This window comes from Colletotrichum tamarilloi (assembly GCF_030869305.1).
Source record: "Colletotrichum tamarilloi strain Tom-12 chromosome Unknown Scaffold_6.1, whole genome shotgun sequence".
Taxonomy (NCBI): domain Eukaryota; kingdom Fungi; phylum Ascomycota; class Sordariomycetes; order Glomerellales; family Glomerellaceae; genus Colletotrichum; species Colletotrichum tamarilloi.
Genome location: NW_026849389.1, coordinates 993,129 through 1,013,080, shown reverse-complemented (window position 1 = coordinate 1,013,080; position 19,952 = coordinate 993,129). Strand labels below are relative to the sequence as shown.

The following is a 19,952-nucleotide window of genomic DNA, read 5'->3' as shown; positions in this document are numbered from 1 at the left end:
GATACCATTTGCCATTTCCAACGATGTTTCCTCGTGGTAAATGTCCTTATTGGCGTCGATAGCTATTCGAGCGAGCCTCAATGCACCTTCTCGAGGCATACTCGTCGGACCCGAGTGTAGCTGTCACTCCCGATTCGTCCATTTCGGATCAGCCCGCTTGGTGTGACTTTGTCAATGGGAGGCAGACTTTCGTTAGTCAGGGGGGGACAGCGATTCCGAACGCCCTCCCGGAGAGAGTCAGCCATCCTTTGGTCGATGTAGTCAAGTTGCTCTCATTCCGCTCAAGGCACGAGCCATGCATTCTATTAATACGGATGTGTGACTGGGAACATTTCAGATGTTGGTCCATCATCTCTGCTTGGAGAGACGTGCATCGTTGCAGACGTGCGATATCAAACCTGGGGAGATCAAGCGCTCGGATGTCCTGCTTTGCATCAGGGCGGCTGCTTGGCCAGATGCAAGAGATGGCTGCACCAGGCGGACGAGCAAACAGTTCGTCAGTCCTGCCGAGTGCCGTGAGCACGGTCGAACGGTTAATGTTGACTTCAGAGGCGGCAGGTTAAGGGAAGATGCTAGCTGCTAGCGCCTAGGTAGCTAAGCATTGTACTGGGTGGGGAGCATTTCCACCCGGGCAGAGCAAAGAAACCATCGTCGAAGCCGATGAGGCTGACCGTTTAACCAGGGATAGAGCGAAGGTTCAAAGATGCTCCGAGTAGCTTCGATGACTTGTTCAAGGTAATCTACCTAGGTCAGGCAAGTACTCGAACCCCGGGCCGATGTCACGGAGAAGGCGGCTTGACATTGAGCCGATGCTCCTCCAGGTTGTGGCAATCCACCCGAATTGCATGTGGCGGTGCAATAGGTCTGAGAGGCACAAGGTGCAACGTACAAGGTGCAAGGGCCGACCCAATGACAGCATCAGCTGCCCCGCGCATATGAGCATATGATGAAGCGGGCGTGTGGGACCTTCCTTGCTAACCCCGCCAAAAGGTCCAACCCTTTCCTCCGCCTCCCAACACTGAGAAGCTCAACAATCCCTTTTCCCTGGATATATCCTCACTTACTACACAAACCACGCAAACCTCTTTAAACCTTATACCAAAGACCCCCCCTAAAAACAAAACATCATGTCTGCCCCTCAGAGCGAAGCCTTCAAGCAGGCTGTCTCCGACAGCAAGAAGCTTACCTCCAAGCCCGGCAACGACGAGCTTCTCGAGCTCTACGGTGCGTCGCTTCCCACGAGCCCCACCACTGTTACCTCGGCCTCTTTCGTAGCTAACATATCATGATGATGAAAATAGGCCTGTACAAGGTCAGCACTGGCGAGGACATCTCCAGCGCCCCCAAGCCTGGCATGTTCGACCTCAAGGTACGCAAACACTACCATCTGGGCCGACCCGAGCTTCCCCTAACCGATTCTGGCACGTGATGGAAAGCTGACGTTTGGTTTGCGTGGGTTGCAGGGCAAGGCGAAGCAGAGCGCGTGGCAGAAGGTCGTCGACGACAACCTCACCCCTGAGCAGGCCCAGGAAAAGTACGTCGCCCTCGTCAACTCTCTCAAGGAGAAGTACGGCTACGACGCCAACAAGGAGCCCGAGGCCGTCGGCGCGTAAATGTTACCGCACTCCAACGCACTGCTTCTAACGACCATGAGAAACGACAACGGGTTGATATGGATTAGCAATGGCTTCCTTTTGCTCGAGTTCATGCCGAGCAGGAGAGCGAGGATCAATATAATGATACCAACGTCAACAAGAGTCATATGTGAACAAGCGCGCACGGGTGGACTCAGTTTTCCCAAGCACCCCAAGCTCTTCCTAGCCTGTCCGGTTCGTCATAGGCCATCGTCGCCACCCAAGGGATCTCGTCCTTTCCATATGCTTGTAGAGGTAGGTTATAAGGAATTCGCAGGCCGACTACCGGTTCGCCGTCCCCCGCATCGTTTGGTGGCAAGTCTGTTTCGAATGTCCCCACCATGGTCGCTTTGTCTGCGATGAGCGAAGGCCACACAAGCACTCCGACTTCCCACGATGCGATCCTGACTTCCTGCGATGCACTTGCCGTTTCACCCCACGCTTGTTTGGAAATATTGGCAGATGTGACTAGGGCCCAATCTATCGACTTCTCGCCGTACCGAATGTATGTCTTGATGTGAGGTGCTGCCCGTTGTCTGCCGGCTTCTTTTACAACTGAATCATCACTCAACGCTATGGGATGTTAGTTGTGTATTGATAGGTCGAGACCCGTCACCCTACCTTTGCCATTAGGCGAATTGTTTGCCCAGTGACAGAAGATGGGCCGCAAGTAAGCCAATTGCTTCGCCTGTTGCTGGGATTGAATCTTGGTGTGGATTGATGCTCCTGAAGCATAGCCGTCCAAACTTTGCCTAATCTCGTCCGCGGTAGGAAAGATGACCTTGTACGTTGGCCTGGGTGTCGCAAGGGATTTGTTCTTGGATTCGGCTAGGGAGTCGAAGAGGCACCTTTGGAGCCAGCTGTCAGTGGCCCCTAAAGTAGCAATAGACGATATCTGAACCGCAATCTCAGACTTCCCTTCTTGGACCGGAACATTGCGCAGTGCTCTTTTTAGGGCTGGCCATCCCCAGGTTGTCTGCGAAGTGTCGCGAATGGGATGTCGGCCGGGGACGCTAGCAATGAGTGTTGCACGCACACCTAAAAAGTCGTATCTGCGCAGCTTTTCGACCAAGTCTACGAGGATTGGTCTCCGTGTGTTGTACGCTCTGAGGTAGCTCAGCAGATCGTATTTGAATCTTTCCCCTGTTCCGAAAGGATGTCTACCCGCTGATTCGTTCTCGTCAACGACCTTTTCGGGAAGTAGTGGCAGAATTGGAGATCTCCAGACAGCATTGGTCATATTCGTCCAGTCCTTGGCGATCATGTTGGCCGTATGTATGATCACTTGGGCTGAGTCGTCATGCCGGACCAACACAATCATTTTCGTGTGGTGAGTGCCAAACATCTCCGGCATGAAAGCCCCGTGTAGCTCAACATTGGGATACGCTCCTGCCTCTTCCTTTTCAACGTCAGCGTTCAGGTCTGTTCAGTGGCTTATACTCGTTATCATCGGCTGACCTGAAGGGCTATGCGATTGGGATCTTCTCTCTTCCAGAAACCGTGAATGATGTGAACTTTGACTAGGTTCCTGGTATCCTCGTCAAAGTGGCTCATGAGAAAGTGAACGTCGTGCAGGAAGTTGAACTCCCAACACTCTGCAATCATAGGATCGCCCAGGATGTCAGCGAGGCCGACGCAGTCGCGGTTGGCAGCCTCGGGGAGATCCCTTATGGTTGTCAGCTGGAACGGCGACTTGATACGCATGCCCGGCTGTTTTCTCTTCATGGGAGGACTTATAGGCCGGTTCAGGGATTCCACATGGTCTGACTGAGTTGTCGGCGGCAGCCCCTCCAAGTCTTCGGCACGTCGCTGTCGTTTGAATGCTCGCTTCATGGCGAAAATGAAATCAATGAGTGATCATGTACGGCATGTATAAGGGGGGTCAAGTTTGTTCCAGGGGAGCGAGATTACTTGAGACGGGGTTGGTGGCTGAGACTTTATGAGGTGGACGGATGGAAGGAGCGAGATGTGCCAAATCGTTGTTCTAGGCAGGTGGCTCCGGCTTAGATCCGTTTAGGCACATAACCGCGGCGTGCTTAGCCCTTGCGGTTACTTCTGTACCCAAAAAACCCATCAAATAAGCCAAAACTTCTTGGACTGGATTTATAGTCAAACAATTGAGTTGCGTATATTGGTATATAGCTAAGAAGACCTATCTATGCATGGTTCTGGCAATTCTCAAAACCACCCGTTGTCTTTGTTGCAGTACTCGAAGCTACTCTAGCAGGGTAGTGACGTTATTGCTTTCGAAGTGCATTTACTGTATCTCTGTTTACTGCCTTGTAAGTGTACTCCAAGCCTACTTGTTCATCTCTCATAAAAATGCCATGAATTTCCGCTAATTCGCAACTGAATTGAAATGATGGCTCCAGCAATGTATCAAGCATGGCCTCTCTCCTGGCCTCAAGCTTCCTGGCCCGCGATGTGATAGGCTGAGCTTTTGCCTGCAAGCACCTACATTGCCTCCGCCGTATTGATCCCATTTGGGCCGGCTTCACTTTTTCAGAGAAGATGGTTCGTCGAACCTTTTCAGCTGATATGCGGGCCGGCTGAATAGGCTTGGCATCCTTCCCAATCACGCCCTACTTCAAGTTTGGCGGTGCATCCATCCTTTCTCTTTCATCCCCTCTAGCGGTCAACTCAGCATGGATCCTCTTTCCACCGCCGCAAGCATCATCGCCTTGATACAGGCATCGGCGGCTGTTGGAAAAGGATTACAGATACTCCTCTCTCTTCGTCATGCTCCGGCGGACTTTTGCGAGCTCGTTGATGAGTTGACAGCCCTTCAGGGTGTTATCGAGCAGGTCAAGAGCCCGCTTCAGGAATTGGGAAAGGGAGATATTGCTCTTCCGGTGTTAAACGTCGCCCCGACGCTGGCTTTGAAACAGGATCTAGAGAGTATACAAGAGGAGTTGCTAGCTCTGTGTCATCGTCTCACGGGAACAAAGTCTGGCGATGAAATGAGCGGGCAACTTCGAGTCTCAATGTCGAGGTGGATCCGGGAGAGAAGTAATGTTGCCAAGCTGAGATGCAAGGCAAGCAAGACCAAGACATCTCTAATCCTTTGTTTTGGCGCTCTTATCTCCTCACAAAGGTAAGCGCAAGTTGACGGTTGAAGGCGAGTGCGATTCAGCGAGTCGCTGACTCGAATAGCTCCCATCACGCCAGTGCCATATTGGAAGTTCGCCAGCTCATTGAGACTTCTTTCATGACTTTGGAAGAGGAGGGCAGGATACATCGACAGATACAAATCATGAATCAAGCCGACTTGAACGATGTCAAGGTCTCTCTCAACCAGATGCTTGCCAAGACTTTGCAACCAGAGGACTCGAAGCAAGGAAGAGACCAGCCTTCGATTGTGATGAGCAACGGTCTACGCTACATAAAGACCGGAGGTATCCCCTTTGGGTCAGTCCAGAAACCAGTCGACCGAAAATGCACATCGTATTGCAAATGTCAATGCCATCGACACTCTAGGCTACAGACACCGACATGGCTACGCTTGATATTGGGGACTCTATTCCTCGAATTCAACAGAAAATCACTGCTGGGGCCCAGAAAGTGCGATCTTGAGACGTGTGAAGGAGCACCGGATTCGACACGGATGATATACATCTTTCCCCAGTGGTTCCTCTTGCGTGCCCTGTTTGTCGCTGCTTCACGGGACAGTCTGACCGGAATCGGCTCTTCGATTCACCTCCGTATCCCGCGAATAATCCCACGCGACCAGATGATATCGATTGTGTATAACTTCGACATCGATTGGATAAAAAGAGGAATCATCAACTCAACTGTACTGCCTACAGATATAGATGAGGATGGGAACTCGCTCCTTATGGTACGTCCGTGTGTATCGATATCTGTAGATCGTCCTAGTTCCTTAACCTTGTTGCAACGTCTTCAGATATCGCTACGCGACGTCAACTTGACGCTTTCGGAATTTCTGGTCGAGCAAGGATGGCCGTTGCACACTGAAAATGTTACTCGCTGGTAAGCTAGCTTGATCCGGTGCCCTACTACTTGGTTGACGGTTCGAGGTTGACTCGTCTTAGGACCGCTGCCAGCCGCTCTCGCATGCTCTATTATGCGGCGAAGCAAAGCCAGATACAGTCTCTCAAGCCCGAGCATGGTCGGATGCTCGAGCAATTGACGTTTTCTCAAGAGGTTGAAACATCATCCTTGATTCACGATGCGATGCTCGGGACCGTCCCGACATCTTTGTCAGACGCAATCACGCTAGCTCGTTCTGATATTGATAGCCTGGATAGTTACGGATGGTGTCCGCTGCACTGGGCAATCTATCTGGCCGATTACGCTTCGTTCGATATGCTGCTGTATCGCGGTGCGAGTCTCGAGACGACTACCAGGAACGGGTGGACACCTCTGCATTACGCAGGGCGATATGAATCTCCTGGTTCGGTGAGGATGACTAAAGCACTACTCGACGCTGGTGCGAACATTGATGCCAAGATCGACAACTACCGTGGGTCCAAAGGAGAGACCGCAATCATGTTCGCGTTCGACAACCCTGATGTTGTAGACTTACTACTGCAGAGAGGAAGTGCTTTGGTGGTTGAGACCGACACAAACTGGGTGTGCCCGCTCTCGTACAGGGCTCGCCGTACAAGTAACGTCTCCCGTTGGGATCCGAGGAGGGCCTACTGGGATCGATCTCTCGACTTGCTCTGCAACGCCGGCATGGACCTTAATGTACCGTCCAAACAGAGGGGTTTCGAAGGCAGAACACCCATCCACGACACGATTCTGTGGCGCAATGCAGCGTTGTTGGAGCTCCTGATTCAGCACGGCGCCAGACTCGATGCCGTCGACAAAAAGGGGTCCGGGATGCTCCACTTTGCGGCCCAGAGTGCAAATCAGGAGCTCATTGACATTTTGAGCGATGCTCGTATCCGCGGATTGAACCCTGATCAAGCAAACGCGGCTGGCGATACTCCGATGAAGATTATGACCGCCAGGCTTTATAGCAAGGAAGACTCTAGACAGCCGGGCGAGACGGTGCCGACATTCGACGAGTGGTTGGCTTTTAAGAACATATTAGAAGAGATTCGAGAACGCAATCTCGAGGACTTCTTGTTGGGACATAAATGCATGGACATTGTCGATGATGTCAGCTCCAGCGGAATTTCGAGCAGCACCAGTGACGATGTGGATTAGTTGTCGACTCAGCCAGATCAAGGAATGGGAAATGCAATACAGTAACCCTTTGGTTTTAGAATTGAGCGTATAAATGCCATGGTGTTCAGGGTCCTTTCGTGGGGTTGAAAAGCCCCCAGCTTGAGTTTACTCTCCCTCGTGGGATGCGATGACGATCCGCACGTGCCACTGGAACAGTTCTCCATAGCTCTCGAGTTTGTTGCATGGCAGTGTGTGGTGCGTGGCACGCGTAGTGAGATTTTGAGGTGGCGATCCGAGATGGAGAAGGCTAGGTAAGCAGCATTCTATTCTTATCGCAACCCAGATCCACCTCGCTGCTGCTGCAAGATTGAACTCTGCCCAACTTTCGAATGGCGAAATGAACCAATGTTTAGTGGGGGCAGATCGAGCAGGCGGGCAGCTGGCACCACAAGTTCCCGCTGTTCTCCCACACTCTCCGCTTCCCGCCCGCCAGGCTTTGCCAGGGGACACCAAGAACGGACAGCTGGAGGTTGACTGGAGACGGTGGCCTTATCAAGAACACGCACAAAGCAGCGGTTGTTGCCCCATATTTAAGGCAACACACATCTCCCGTGTCTGGCTGCGCAACGGCTGGCACCAAGGACCAGAACCAGCCAGAGAACCTGGACCGCGCTACAGAATCTTGACACACGGTCTTTCTCCTGACCTGCCAGTCCTGTCGCTCGCTTTCGCTGGTCCCTTTGCTTGGCTTCCCCCTTTGCCAGAAGCAACCACCCATCTAACCTGCCACCACCACCCTTTTTTCTCCTTCATTTCGACGCCGCTGGACGATTTTCGGGGGGCTTTGACCCAGACGACGAAAGGAACATTAGCTTCTTTCTCGACTTTTCTACCCTCCATGTCTTCGGCAATCTAAAAGGTTTTATCTAAACCCTTTGCAAACCCCTCGAACCACCTCAATCGCGACTTCCGATCCGATCCACACCTATCTGACGCTGCACCTTACCATTGCGAATTGACGACACAACCGCGCTTTGTTGCGCCCTCTGGACTGATTGCGTCTGCCCAGCCGTCGTTATTGGCATCGCCTGACAGACTTTGCTTTCCATCTTTCGCTCCAAAGTCATCGCACTCACGCGGTGCACCCTCATCGCCGCAATGAGGTTATCACCTTTGTTCCTGTTCTTGGGCTCGACCCTCCTTTCCGGGGTTCAAGCAGCAGAGGCAGACAAGGATGAACGGGAGAACACCTACTTCAACTCCATGAAAGTGCCGCCAATACTCGAGTTGACCCCGGATACCTTTGACAAGGAGGTTAAGGCCTCGCAGTTCATGCTTATCAAGCACTACAGGTACCCGATCATGCTATCGCTTACCCGCCCTTCGCGCAACGTGCTGACGATGGAATAGCCCTTACTGCCCGCATTGCATAGACTATGCGCCGATATACCAGACCCTCTACGAGTGGTACTACACTTCGAAGCCCGAGTCCAAGGAGGACAAGACCTTTACCGAGCTCTACGATTTTCGCTTCGCCACGATTAACTGCGTGGCCTACTTTGATCTTTGCGCTTCCCACAACGTCGCGTCGTACCCTAGCACTATCCTCTACAAGAATGGCGAGCTGGCCGAGTTGATCAAGGGTGTCAAGGACATTGACCAGATCAGCCCCATCATCGAGAAGTACCTCGAGGCGGCCAAGCCCGGAACCAGGCCCCGCAGCCTCGAGTATCCCGAGCCTGGCGACAAGACCTCCCCCGAAAAGGCTCCAGGAAAGGCCGACGACTCGAAGAAGCCTGTGGACGACAAGGCCGACGCCAAGACGGACGCCAAGACTGATAGCAAGGCTCCCGCAAAGGCCGACGAGAAGACGCCGCCAAAGGAAGAGACCAAGGCTCCCCCGAAGGCTCCTCCCGCGAAGGAGGACGATAAGCCTGCAGGCAAGACCGATGCGAAGGCTGATACTAAGGGCGATGCCAAGGGCGACACGAAGACTGAGACAAAGACTGACGCAAAGGCCGACGTCAAGGCAGAGGCAAAGCCTAGCACCACCTCGAAGGCTATCGCCGTTCCTACCAAGGCCGTCGTTAAGAAACCTACAGTCACACCCAACAAGGAAGGTGCCTCTGTGCCTCTGAGTGCCGAAAGATTCCAGACCTTGGTCACCATGACCCAGGACCCTTGGTTTGTCAAGTTCTACGCGCCCTGGTGCCATCACTGCCAGGCCATGGCACCTAACTGGCAGCAACTGGCCAAGGAGATGAAGGGTCGTCTGAATATCGGAGAGGTCAACTGCGACGTGGAGACCAGACTCTGCAAGGACGTCCGTCTCCGCGGCTACCCCACTATTCTCTTCTTCAAGGGTGGCGAGCGTGTCGAGTACGATGGTCTGAGAGGCCTCGGCGACTTTGTTCACTACGCCAACAAGGCCATCGACATTAGCGAGGGAGTACTGGATGTAGACGCTGAGTCCTTGGCAGCTCTCGAGGAGAAGGAAGAGGTTATCTTCATCTACTTCTACGACCACGCCACTACCTCTGAGGACTTCATGGCTCTTGAGCGCATCCCTCTCAGCCTGATTGGCAAGGCAAAGCTCGTGAAGACCAAGGATCCCGTTCTTTTCGCCCGTTACAAGATCACGACCTGGCCTCGCTTGCTTGTTTCCAGAGAGGGCCGCCCTACATACTATCAGCCGCTGACACCCAAGGAGATGCGTGATATCCACCAAGTCTTGAACTGGATGAAATCAGTATGGCTTCCGATTGTTCCTGAGATGACCGCTTCCAATGCCCGCGAGATCATGGACGGCAAGGTTGTCGTCCTCGGAATCGTCAACAGGGAAGACCAGGAGGGCTTCCTTAGAGCCAAGCGCGAGTTGAAGAGTGCTGCCAACGAGTGGATGGATAAGCAGATCCTTCTCTTCCAGCACGAAAGGCAAGAGCTTCGAGATGCCAAGCAACTCAGAATCGATGAGGCCGATGACCGCGGCGATGGGCGTGCGTTGCGTGCGGCCAAGGCCATCCGCATCAACATGGACAAGTCGGACCGCAAGCAGGTTGGCTTTGCCTGGGTTGATAGTGTCTTCTGGCAGAGATGGATTCGCACCACCTATGGCATTGATACCAAGGACGGAGACCGTGTCATTATCAATGACGAGGATGTAAGTACAACCGACGCACACATGCACGTGAACAGCCAGACTGACTTGATTTTTAGAACCGCCGCTACTGGGATACGACTATTACTGGCAACAACATCCTTTTGTCCCGGACGTCGATCTTGGAGACCATTAACAAGGTCGTCTCTTCGCCGCCCAAGATCAAGCCCAAGCTCACCATCTCGAGCTTCGAGAAGATCTTCTTCGACATCCGTGTCACCTTTGTCGAGCACCCCTATCTCACCATGGGCTGCATTCTCGGCCTGGCCTTTGGAGCCTTCTCGTGGTTCCGCAGCCGCACCCGCAAGGGCCGTGGCGGCCACTTCCGCCTAGAAGAATCATGGGGCAACAAGGAGCTGATGAAGGAGGGTCTCCTGGGACCCAGCGGCAACGGCAAGGTGGACTAGAAGTTGTGCTTGCTCGAACAGGAGTGGAAGAAGCTGGAGGAGCAGCAGCGGTGCCCTGCACAGCATGACCTTGGCAAGTTGGACTAATGGGAAAGGCCATGAATGAGGCTACGACGATTTGGGGAACATTGAACGTCAAAAGTGTGTGGGTTGTGCTTGTCTTTTTTTTTCTTGCTTTCAACGAAAGGAAAGCAGAATGACGTACCAAAAACCCAAAGCATTGAGGTGAATACTCACGGAGTTTGACGGGGACTCTTTTTTCTTATTAGTGTTTCTTTTTCCCGTTGCATGTCTTTCTCTTTGGTGCGGGATTTGGCCGATGAGGCCTAGAGGTCTGTATAATAAATACTCCTTTATGTTTGATAGGTTTGGCGGTGGTGGCGGGGAAGGAGAAAGGAGAATACAACGCCTTTCGCGTCTACCTTACGTGCCACTTTGACAGATTATACATTGTTTATTTGACATTTACTCGCTAGAACCCTCAACCTGGATCAGTACTATTTTGGATACGGGGATTTCGACTTTTCTTGGATAATTTGTCGCTTATATGACATCAAGTTCTAAGCTGATAGGGTTCACTGTGGCTTGCGATCATGAGGAGACGAGACATCAGGAGATGTGGGCATAGAGGCAGGTTCGGTTGAATGATAGGCTGCTTGCTTCATTGTTACACACGAGACTCTGGACTGAACGAGGTTGTTCTGAAATCCCACCCAGAAGAAATGATTCATTTGTTTCCTCCCCAGCTCTAAATTCCAAACTTCCCACCCATACACGGACAATCACTGTGTCGTTTGTTTCGGTAACACATTGCAAGATGTTGTGTTTCTTGTTCTCTTACTTTTTCTTTGGCGTTTCTGGTTGTGAACGGAGAGCCACGGACCGAATCCACCCTCCATCTGTTCTTACGTGTAAATCTCATCAGTGAAGCTGTTGAGAGACAGACCCTCCTTGGCAATATCGTCCACGTCGACGAGGAAGTCGAGCGGCATCTCGACAATGTTGCCGCGCACGCGGTTCAGCCAGTCTTTGACTTCGCGCACGCCACCCGGGAACTCCTCGCGCACGACGTGGCCGTACTCGACCTTGCCGCGGTTGGCCTCCTCCTCCTTCTGCTTGTCGTCCTCCTTCTTGGCGCCGGGGATGATGAAGTATTTGGAGAAGAACTCGTCATAGTCCTTCCAGGTGCGGACGCGGTCGTTGGGGACGTTGTGGAAGACCTTTGTAAAGACTTCCGTGTTCGTGCGGGCGGTGCCCTCCCAGAGGTCCCAGAACTCGCGGGACATGGGGTCGCGGACGAGGCGGTCGGCGGGGGAGTCCCAGTCGTAGGTGTTGGGTCCGCGCTCGATGGAGGTCCAGTTGTCGTTGGGTCGGTCGCAGGGCTGGTCGGGGAGGAGACCGAGGTGCTTGCGGAAGATTTGGCGGCGGAGGGAGGTGGCGAACTTGGAGGCCGTGTAGGGGCGTCCGGCCATCTCGGACTCGATGGGCGTGGGGTCCTCGATGACGACGGCTATCTCCGAGTCGTGGGTTCCGAGCTGGGAGCGGTCGTTGAGGTTGGCGGAGCCGCAGATGACGAGGTTGTCGTCGGCGATGAGAAGCTTGGAGTGGATGTAGAGCTCCTCGCTGACGAAGGCGTCGAGCTCAGCCTCAGGCTCGCCGTGCCAGGGGACCGAGTGCAGGTCGCGGCCGCTGTCCATGTAGCACGCCGAGACGGTGTCCCAGGTCTGATCCGAGACGCGGGACGCCGCCTCCTGGTAGCGCTCGTACTGGGAGTCGCCGCGGGTGCCGTAGCCCTGGCCCTGCTCGCCGTAGCCGGCGCCGACGTTGTCGTCGTGTTCGCGGCGGGCATCCTCGTAGCGGACGCCGGAGCGGCCTTCGGCGTCGGCCATGGTGGAGGAGATGTTGATGCGGTCGTAGTTGCGGAGGTTGTAGAAGCGGATGTAGCGGCCCGGGTCGTCGATGCCGCCCTCGGAGCGGAGTGTCTCGATGATGGAGTGTCCGCCGCGGGAGATGGAGTTGTATTGGAACTCCATGATGGCGCGGGTGCCGAGGGCGTCGTCGGCCTTGAGGTCGCCGGCGAAGGCGGGGACGGCGGGCATGGCGACGACCACCTTGAAGTCTTCGCCATTTTGGTGGGCGCGGATGATGCGGTCGACAATGGCACGACCAATCTTGTTGGTGACGGGGTGCTGTTCCTTGCTGGTGGCCGTGATGAAAAACTTTGTTCTTATGTTAGAGTGACATGTGGACGGGGGTGAGGGAGAAAAGGGGGAGGGAGGTGTACCTGGTTCTCCATGTAGACGTAGTGCTGGGCATTGGTGATGGCATGCATGTAAGCATTCGCAATAGAGTGCTCGGTTGGGTGACCAGCAGACCACTCCGTGCAGCTATGATAGTCCGTCAGTAGCTTGATTTAATAGGATGAGGCTCATAATTACTAACCTTCGGGTGAGCTGAATGTTGGCAGCACGGTCACCACGGTCGATTCTACGGGGGCCTTCATCTTGGTTGTCGTCACTGACTGCCATGCGACTGATGCCTCGGTTGATACGGTCAGAGAGATCGCCAAAGAGGTGGCTAGTATGGCCACCTCCGCCGAAGAAACCGCCGCTATCTGTCTCGTTCTCGGCGATTCTGCCAGCGTCCGCGTTGGCAGCACCTCCTCCGAGAGCCTGGTACTTTCCGGGGTTCTTCTTGCCATACTTCTCGCCATAGATGAAGTTCCTACTTATTGTCAATATGCAACTCTAGACCCGTCGGGACCACTAGTTTGATACAGACCATCTATCAACGAAGTGGTCTGCCAGGTTAGCCACAATGGGCCCGCTCAAGCTGAGACTGACATCGGACCAGCCCATACGAGAGCTTTTGGTGCGGTCGACTGGTTGGATGTTAGCAAAGACAGGAGCAGATATCATTCTAGTGCTTACGCTTATTTTGCTCCCAGTTGTCAACGTCAGCAAAGTCGTAGACACGGGCGTTGTTGTAGTCTTGGCCGGGGAAGATGACGGCATCCAGGTTGCCGGGGTGAGCGTCCGCAATGGGATGGCCTGTTTCTGTTAGAGACGGCTCCCGGAGACCTGAGAGATGCTTTCGACTTACTGTTGGTATCCCATCTACCAAAGCCTATGATACTGTTAGTGAGTGGCGTGCGTGCTTGGCATCATGACTTACACATATCGAGACCTCCCATGAAGGCAATCTTGCCGTCAATCAGGCAGAGCTTCTCGTGGTGAGCCCAGAATAGGGTGACTCCATCGGTAGCGGTACCGTAGATGGCCTTGATGGCGTCACCGGAAGCCTTGGATAGAGTGAAGGTGTTGACGTTCATGTTGGCGAAGTTCTGCTTGAGCTCAGCTTGGAAGTCGTATCCGGTGGGCACATGGTCAGGGTGTCGAAACACGCCAATGTTGGGATGAAGGCTTTCCAGGTAGGTCCTTGTGTGCTTGATGAGAGTGTCAGCATGACTCGAGTTCTATGGGCACACATTGTTGATATATTGATATAAGTGATGTTGACTTACAGAGGACTTGACTAGTTGACAATGGTCGTTAGTGTGGCGTTCAGACGACTGCTCAGGGCCGGGGTCACTCACGGGTCAAGGCGGCTTCAACCTCCTTGTAGACGATAATGTTGATCTTGACACCCCTCTCGGCGGCAGCCTTGAGCAGGTTGTCGATGCGATAGCGCTCATTCTGAGAGGGAGGGCGGCGCAGATACAGCTCTGGGCTCAGCCACCAATCCAAGATGTAAATGCTCTCTCGGGCCTCTGCAGCTCACATGGTCAGAGAAAAATGGTTGATGCTTAGGGGAATTGGTAACATCGTGGTGCAAGCTTACGTTCGATAGCTTCGGAAACGGCCCAGAAGTATGAACATCCGTCGACATACCACTTGGCATTACCAGTAGTTTGCGGCGCAAAGGATTGGAATCTGTTCTCGGCGTGACCGGCGGGATGGTGCTCATGGCACTCGTGGCCTGAGTGAGTGTGGGCGTGTCGCTCATCCCCGAAAAGGGCGTCGATGCCCCGCTCCACTTTGCGAAAGATGTGATCCATGACGGCAGGAAGCTGCTTCTGAGCTGAAATGAGGCCGAAATAGGAGAGTGTGTGGACGCAATGGTGAAAGTGAGAAAAGAGAATGTGGGAGTCGTAAGAGTCTCAAACTAAGATAGGTGAGTGTCGTTGAAGGAAGCTTTGGAGGAGGAGGGGAACTCGGAGTTGGTGTTAGGTAAAGGCGGCGATGAAACAGGGTCTAGACAGCGACGTCAGAGGGGTAGGTGCATGTGAGTGCGAGGGGAGTTTGGGAGGTAGCCAACTGCAAGCTGAGATAGCTACGGATACCCTGGGTAGCACCTATTGTCCCCTGGTACTTTGCAGATGGGACCATGCACCTCAGGACCTCTAGACCCAGGTAGATGCGGTGAAGGCAGCTGAAGGTGAGACGACACCAGCGGATGGTCCGTGTGTCCGAACTCCCGTGAGTGGGTGGCCTTGAATGCTTGCACCTATGGACCTGCAACGCCTTACCTTCTTGTGTAGGTATCTTAGATAGGACGGGAGCCTCTTTTTCCTACCTATCTTAGCTACCTTATGTGAAGGCAATGAGGTACCTGACAGCAAGGTACTGCGAGTAGGTTGTGCAGCCTATCAAAGGCTCATGTCGTGGGGGGGGGGGGGGTTCAAGGGTTTCGGTGGGCAGCTGTGATTTGTCCGTCCGAAAGCTGAATAGAATGTTCAATGCAAAGAAAGCAAGTTTGACCCCATGGAAATACTGATGTTGGAGGGGCAGTGTAGAACGAATACGGGCCATGGAGCAAACATGGTCAAGTGAGCAGATCGGTGCACTCGCCTTACCTGACATAAGTCAATGTGTGCTGCTGCTGCTATACAACTATAGTAAACCCGACAATACTACGACACATGCTGCATATAGATGGAATTGGCATCTTATCTTCAGCATCAGCTTTAAGCCTGTTTGCTCCACTTCCAAGACAGATCATCCAGGGGTCGAACGGCAGCTGGGCCAAGCACTCCGACTCGGACACGTGCCGTGTGTTTCCGGAGACAAACCACATCGTAGGGCCGAGTCCGGCTTAAGAAGCGGGTTGAATACGTAGGCATATTGAGCGTTGATGAATGAGACACGGCTAACGGAAGCGAACATATTTGGAAGCAAAGGGATCCTACATACAGAAACCTGAAAGTCATTGCGGCTGCTAACGGCCTTTCAGGCATGTATCCGTAGGGCCGACGAAATCGGTTCTGCTTTATAGATTGGCGCTGCCAAGGTGAATTGTTGCAGGTGCTTACTTGGCTGAAATGTCACAATCCATCGCGTCCTTTCACTCTATGCGGGGGGCTATTTCTCTGCCGGCTCCTCTACGCCCCGGCCCCTTGCGCCGGGAATTCCCTCGTAGCGGCTTCCTCTGCCTCTGGGCTTGGGCCACCAAGCCGCTAATCCCACCTTAAAGACACCCAGGCTGGACCCAATTGGATTTGGCAGGAACCATCGAAAAAAAAAAGAACCTACCTGCACGAGTTGACTCTTGTCACCAATTCTTCCCCGTTGTCCTGATAACCTCAACGTCTCTCGAGTGCCCATTTCTCTACTTGTTTCCCGTTTCCTGACACTTTTGGCGAACCTTGTCCATATCAATTGACTCATTGACTCATACGGACAGCTCTCTTGAGCAATCTGACCACCTCACGCTTGTTCACGCCTCGTGCTGAGTCTCTTAAAGCTGAGGTGAGCTTTTTTGACAAATTTCCCCTCATCCAGTATTACAACAGACACGCGACCTTGCTGCGCCAACACGAGACAGACACCAAGTTACCCTAACTAACTGACTTGAAAGATACTGTGTGACCGGTCTCAATTGCGTGCATCTAATCACCATCTAGACCTCAGTAGCAGGACAGGGTCAGAGGCCGAATTTGCGCTGTTCCTGCGTTGTCGATCTCTACTAGCTCTTACTTTGTTCTGCTCTGGTCTGGCTTGGCTGCGCAGTTTCTGAGCCATTTGGCCCAATTTACGGCCCCTATCGTATTTCTAACAGACGATACTTTATTGAGACGGCAAAAGAGCACGCTACCTGCGCACGCACGAGGCAAGGGGGCCTTCAAGATGTCCTCAAGCTCGGGGACACCGTATATCTTCTCACCCGCGGACCACACCCACTTGATCCCCTACTTGGCAGCACTACATGCCGGCTGCATCAGCTCAGACCGGACTCTCGCGACCTTCTTGCCCCCTCTGTCACACGAGAAGCTTTTAGGATGGTGGAAGGAGCGCATAGCAGACGTGACTGCAGGCACCCGCATGATGTTGATCCTCCTCGACGAATCCGACCCGGGCAGCAAGTTCAAGGGCACCGAGCTCATGGGCGTCGTAATGCTCTCCATGCCCTACTCCGAGACGGGCCCGTTCCGCGGCTTCGTCGAGAAGCTTCTCATCAGCCCCAAATTCCGCCGGCGTGGTGGCGCCAGGATGTTGATGAGTGCTCTAGAGGGTGAGGCTTTCAGGAGGGGGCGAACGCTGTTGGTAAGGAACTTCGAGCCATTGAACTATAGTCCTTGAGGAAAACGCTGACGGGATATGCTTAGATGCTTGATACCGAGGTGGGCAGCCCGGCAGAGGATGTCTGGAGAAAATTCGGATACGTCGAGGTCGGCAGAATTCCAAACTACGGCATCAGTCCGGCCGTTCCACGACAGTTGAAGGATCAGGTTTTCTTCTACAAGCAGCTCTCGACGTAGGGAATTTCCATTTCCAGAGATTCCACGGCGTTGAGGGGTTTGATGGTCTGTTCTAGATAGTTTATTACAAAGACGGAGGCGACCCACGTCATCTATTGATTCCCGTGCGGACGAGGACGGGATTTGCAGAATCAAGTGAGATTCCGGTACGCATGACCCACCTTCTCGAGATCCCGACACCGCTGTTTCGAGGTGACCCGGCGTGCGAATAAAGCGTTGCGGGGCCAGTCGGAGCGGCTCGGCGACGGCTCTTCGGGATGATGCAATGCCGACATTGACCTTTTTTGCACTTCAACGACTTCGGATCGAGAACGTCGTGGAGGCAGGGTTGCGTGGGCGAAGGCTTGGCAACCAGATCGGTGACAGAGGTGACAGCTTACCAATACTGTCGATCGGTGCCGTGATCGAACCCCACCTTGGAATCGGGGTATCTGGGCACACTCACCTTTCCCAGCCGGGACCGAACTATTGCTCTTGGATGCGTGAGACCGCGAAGCTCGTTGGTTGAACGTCTCGGTGTGCACAAAGCCCGGAAAGCACGCCATATACCCACATTCAGATATCACAGGATTTCAGTGGTTATCCGTGATCACAGGCGCGGCACTTGGAGAACTGCAAGTTAGGCTCGTGGCAGAATGAGAGAAAGAGGGGAATATGTAAAGGCCAGGGGATCTCCCATCTCTTACAATCCCGAGACAGTCCTTGTCAAATAACTTATATACCATATCTACTCGGGTAGAATCAAGACAAAACTCAACGTCCCACATATCATAATTCATAGCAAGTCTTAAACGGGAACCATCTCACACTTCATTCACCATGTCCGCAATTCAAAAGAACGTCGAGGTCGCCTCGGAAACCTACTCGTCGACCTTTGACAAGGGCCACCTCGCCCTCCCGCCGGCGAAAAAGTACCTCGTCCTGACGTGCATGGATGCCAGGATCGATCCGGCGCGGGCTTTTGGTATCGAGCTGGGCGATGCGCACGTCATTCGCAATGTAAGCCATATATACCTCACGAAACGCAAGCATTCACGCTAGATCCGCCTTGGCTCACTATGAGATGGAAAATCCTAGGCCGGCGCTTCAGCCGTAGACGCGATCCGCAGCATCGTCATCTCGCAGCAGCTCCTCGGCACGCACGAGATCGTCCTGGTCAAGCATACGGGCTGCGGCATGTTGACCTTCAAGAACGAGGATGCGTTTGGTCTGGTTGAGAAGAATCTTGGGTGAGTTGCCATGTTCACATCATCTCTTTTATTGCATTAACGTGCTTTGGTCAGTGCCGAGGCTTCCTCGGAGGCGGCGAGCCGTATCCCAGACTTCCTCCCCTTCCCGGAGCTGGATGCGGCTGTCAAGAAGGATATTGAGTTTATCAAGGCGTCCAAGTTGGTGCCGGAGAGTGTTACTCTGAGCGGATGGATTTACGAGGTTGAGACGGGGAAGACGAGGCGTGTTGTTTGAGGGTTGAGGGCTGTCAGTTTACTAGGTATTTTGGTGGGCTGGAGGGTGTAGAGAGGCGTTTGATTGTGTTGGTGCCTCAGGGAGTACTTGAATGTCATTTTGAGATATGAATGGGAGTGTGAGTGAAGAGATGATACGGCGATATGATTAGTTATTTCGGATTCGGTCAACTTATGCCAGAAATGACATTATGGTTCTTCCTGCTATTGAGGCTATATCAATACTTAATTACCGTAAGGTACTCTAGGTAGGTAGTATATAAGAAGGTGGTGAGTGAAAGTTGACAGGTTGTGTCTTGCTTGGGCTTAAGGTTGTGGGTCTGGCTGACTGCTCCCGCTGGTCTGGTCTTGTGCGTAAATCTAGTGCCACCGCGACACCTCAATTGGACAGGCGGCGGGGCAAAGGCAGAGCGTGCAGCTGGCAGGTGCCGGGAGGTAAGGTACGTGCTTTTCCCCCGCTCGCGCCGGTACTCTGGCGCCACGCCGTAGGACGGGAGGTGGTAGTGGCCGCGAAGCACAGCAAGTAGGAGGGCCTGAGGCAGTAAACAAAGGGGCAAAGGCGCCAAGGGCCCCGACGCGGTCCAGTCAGAAAGAGCAAGGAGGTGTCGCGACTCCATTTTCCTTCACCCGTCGGGTTCCCAATTTGTTTACTTGCCCAGGTGCCAAACATCAACATCCCAAAAAGGGTTGCTACCAACAACAAGGAAAATCATCCCGTCGCCCAATCTAGTCCCGACAAGATCGCAACACACAAACTCCCTTCACCATACCCTCCTTTCAATGTAAAAAGACCCTGCTCGAGCTGGCACACTCGCTCCCCTCCTCCCTCTCTTTTTTCTTATCAACTTTCGTGCCAATTGCGCGCCTGGTCCGCCCAGCTAGCCGTTTCGGATCAAATCTTGTCGTACCCTCCTCGTCCTTGTCTCGCCGAGCGATTCCTCGACCGTTTCCTCCATCACCACGTGTACCGACTACTACCGCGTTCCGAAATTTCTCGTGTTCCTCCCCGCGCCTCGGGGAGCGCATATTGTACAAGATGTCGTCCGACGAAGCGTCCGTGTTTAGTATGGGAGAGGAGTCCGACTTTGCGCCTGCAGTATGTTTGCTTCCTTTTTTCTGTCTGCAGAGTATTCCTGTCTCTGCCGGGACCCCTTCACTCTCACCCTCGTGCCCCTCATCGCAATCCGGGGAAAGAGCAGTCGTCGCGCCTGCCTCATCGTGGGCCGTACCCAGATCTGGCGGTGCGCCGCGCCCGCTCTGCCTGCCCTCCACATTGACAGACTCTCGTTTGTCGCAAACCTTTCAGGAGGGCAATTCATAGCCGCGAGAATATTCTTCACGACTGCCCTCCGTCTACTTGCGCGAGCTCTTCACATCCCAAACCCCTACCAGCGGTCA

The 19,952-nt window shown here is 53.5% G+C and overlaps 9 protein-coding genes across 9 annotated transcripts; 6 read left to right on the top strand and 3 right to left on the bottom strand.

Annotated features, from left to right (window-relative positions):
- Positions 1-1,127: 1,127 nt before the first annotated feature.
- On the top strand, positions 1,128-1,613 carry CTAM01_02854 (acyl CoA binding protein; the record flags this gene model as incomplete). Its single annotated transcript, XM_060518892.1, has 3 exons — positions 1,128-1,224; positions 1,302-1,369; positions 1,464-1,613. 3 exons carry the CDS (start codon positions 1,128-1,130, stop codon positions 1,611-1,613), a joined length of 315 nt encoding a protein of 104 aa, XP_060386695.1.
- A 175-nt stretch (positions 1,614-1,788) lies between these two features.
- Positions 1,789-3,467, bottom strand: CTAM01_02853 (tyrosyl-DNA phosphodiesterase; the record flags this gene model as incomplete). Its single annotated transcript, XM_060518891.1, has 3 exons — positions 1,789-2,207; positions 2,256-3,033; positions 3,093-3,467. The coding sequence occupies 3 exons, from the start codon at positions 3,465-3,467 to the stop codon at positions 1,789-1,791; spliced, it is 1,572 nt and encodes a 523-aa protein (XP_060386694.1).
- An 812-nt stretch (positions 3,468-4,279) lies between these two features.
- Positions 4,280-6,809, top strand: CTAM01_02852 (uncharacterized protein; the record flags this gene model as incomplete). The annotated part of the gene is made up of 4 exons (XM_060518890.1): positions 4,280-4,728; positions 4,788-5,472; positions 5,539-5,624; positions 5,687-6,809. The coding sequence occupies 4 exons, from the start codon at positions 4,280-4,282 to the stop codon at positions 6,807-6,809; spliced, it is 2,343 nt and encodes a 780-aa protein (XP_060386693.1).
- A 358-nt stretch (positions 6,810-7,167) lies between these two features.
- CTAM01_02851 (uncharacterized protein) lies at positions 7,168-7,686 on the top strand (the record flags this gene model as incomplete). The annotated part of the gene is made up of 1 exon (XM_060518889.1): positions 7,168-7,686. One exon carries the CDS (start codon positions 7,168-7,170, stop codon positions 7,684-7,686), a length of 519 nt encoding a protein of 172 aa, XP_060386692.1.
- Positions 7,687-7,928: 242 nt separating this feature from the next.
- On the top strand, positions 7,929-10,334 carry CTAM01_02850 (thioredoxin; the record flags this gene model as incomplete). The annotated part of the gene is made up of 3 exons (XM_060518888.1): positions 7,929-8,122; positions 8,181-9,930; positions 9,987-10,334. 3 exons carry the CDS (start codon positions 7,929-7,931, stop codon positions 10,332-10,334), a joined length of 2,292 nt encoding a protein of 763 aa, XP_060386691.1.
- Positions 10,335-11,239: 905 nt separating this feature from the next.
- CTAM01_02849 (uncharacterized protein) lies at positions 11,240-14,391 on the bottom strand (the record flags this gene model as incomplete). Its single annotated transcript, XM_060518887.1, has 10 exons — positions 11,240-12,553; positions 12,619-12,721; positions 12,777-13,058; positions 13,116-13,215; positions 13,265-13,384; positions 13,437-13,460; positions 13,509-13,779; positions 13,858-13,868; positions 13,930-14,103; positions 14,175-14,391. The coding sequence occupies 10 exons, from the start codon at positions 14,389-14,391 to the stop codon at positions 11,240-11,242; spliced, it is 2,616 nt and encodes an 871-aa protein (XP_060386690.1).
- A 909-nt stretch (positions 14,392-15,300) lies between these two features.
- Positions 15,301-15,570, bottom strand: CTAM01_02848 (uncharacterized protein; the record flags this gene model as incomplete). The annotated part of the gene is made up of 1 exon (XM_060518886.1): positions 15,301-15,570. The coding sequence occupies one exon, from the start codon at positions 15,568-15,570 to the stop codon at positions 15,301-15,303; it is 270 nt and encodes an 89-aa protein (XP_060386689.1).
- Positions 15,571-16,459: 889 nt separating this feature from the next.
- On the top strand, positions 16,460-17,091 carry CTAM01_02847 (acetyltransferase; the record flags this gene model as incomplete). The annotated part of the gene is made up of 2 exons (XM_060518885.1): positions 16,460-16,876; positions 16,939-17,091. 2 exons carry the CDS (start codon positions 16,460-16,462, stop codon positions 17,089-17,091), a joined length of 570 nt encoding a protein of 189 aa, XP_060386688.1.
- An 819-nt stretch (positions 17,092-17,910) lies between these two features.
- Positions 17,911-18,555, top strand: CTAM01_02846 (carbonate dehydratase; the record flags this gene model as incomplete). Its single annotated transcript, XM_060518884.1, has 3 exons — positions 17,911-18,090; positions 18,169-18,320; positions 18,375-18,555. The coding sequence occupies 3 exons, from the start codon at positions 17,911-17,913 to the stop codon at positions 18,553-18,555; spliced, it is 513 nt and encodes a 170-aa protein (XP_060386687.1).
- Between the last annotated feature and the right edge of the window lie 1,397 nt (positions 18,556-19,952).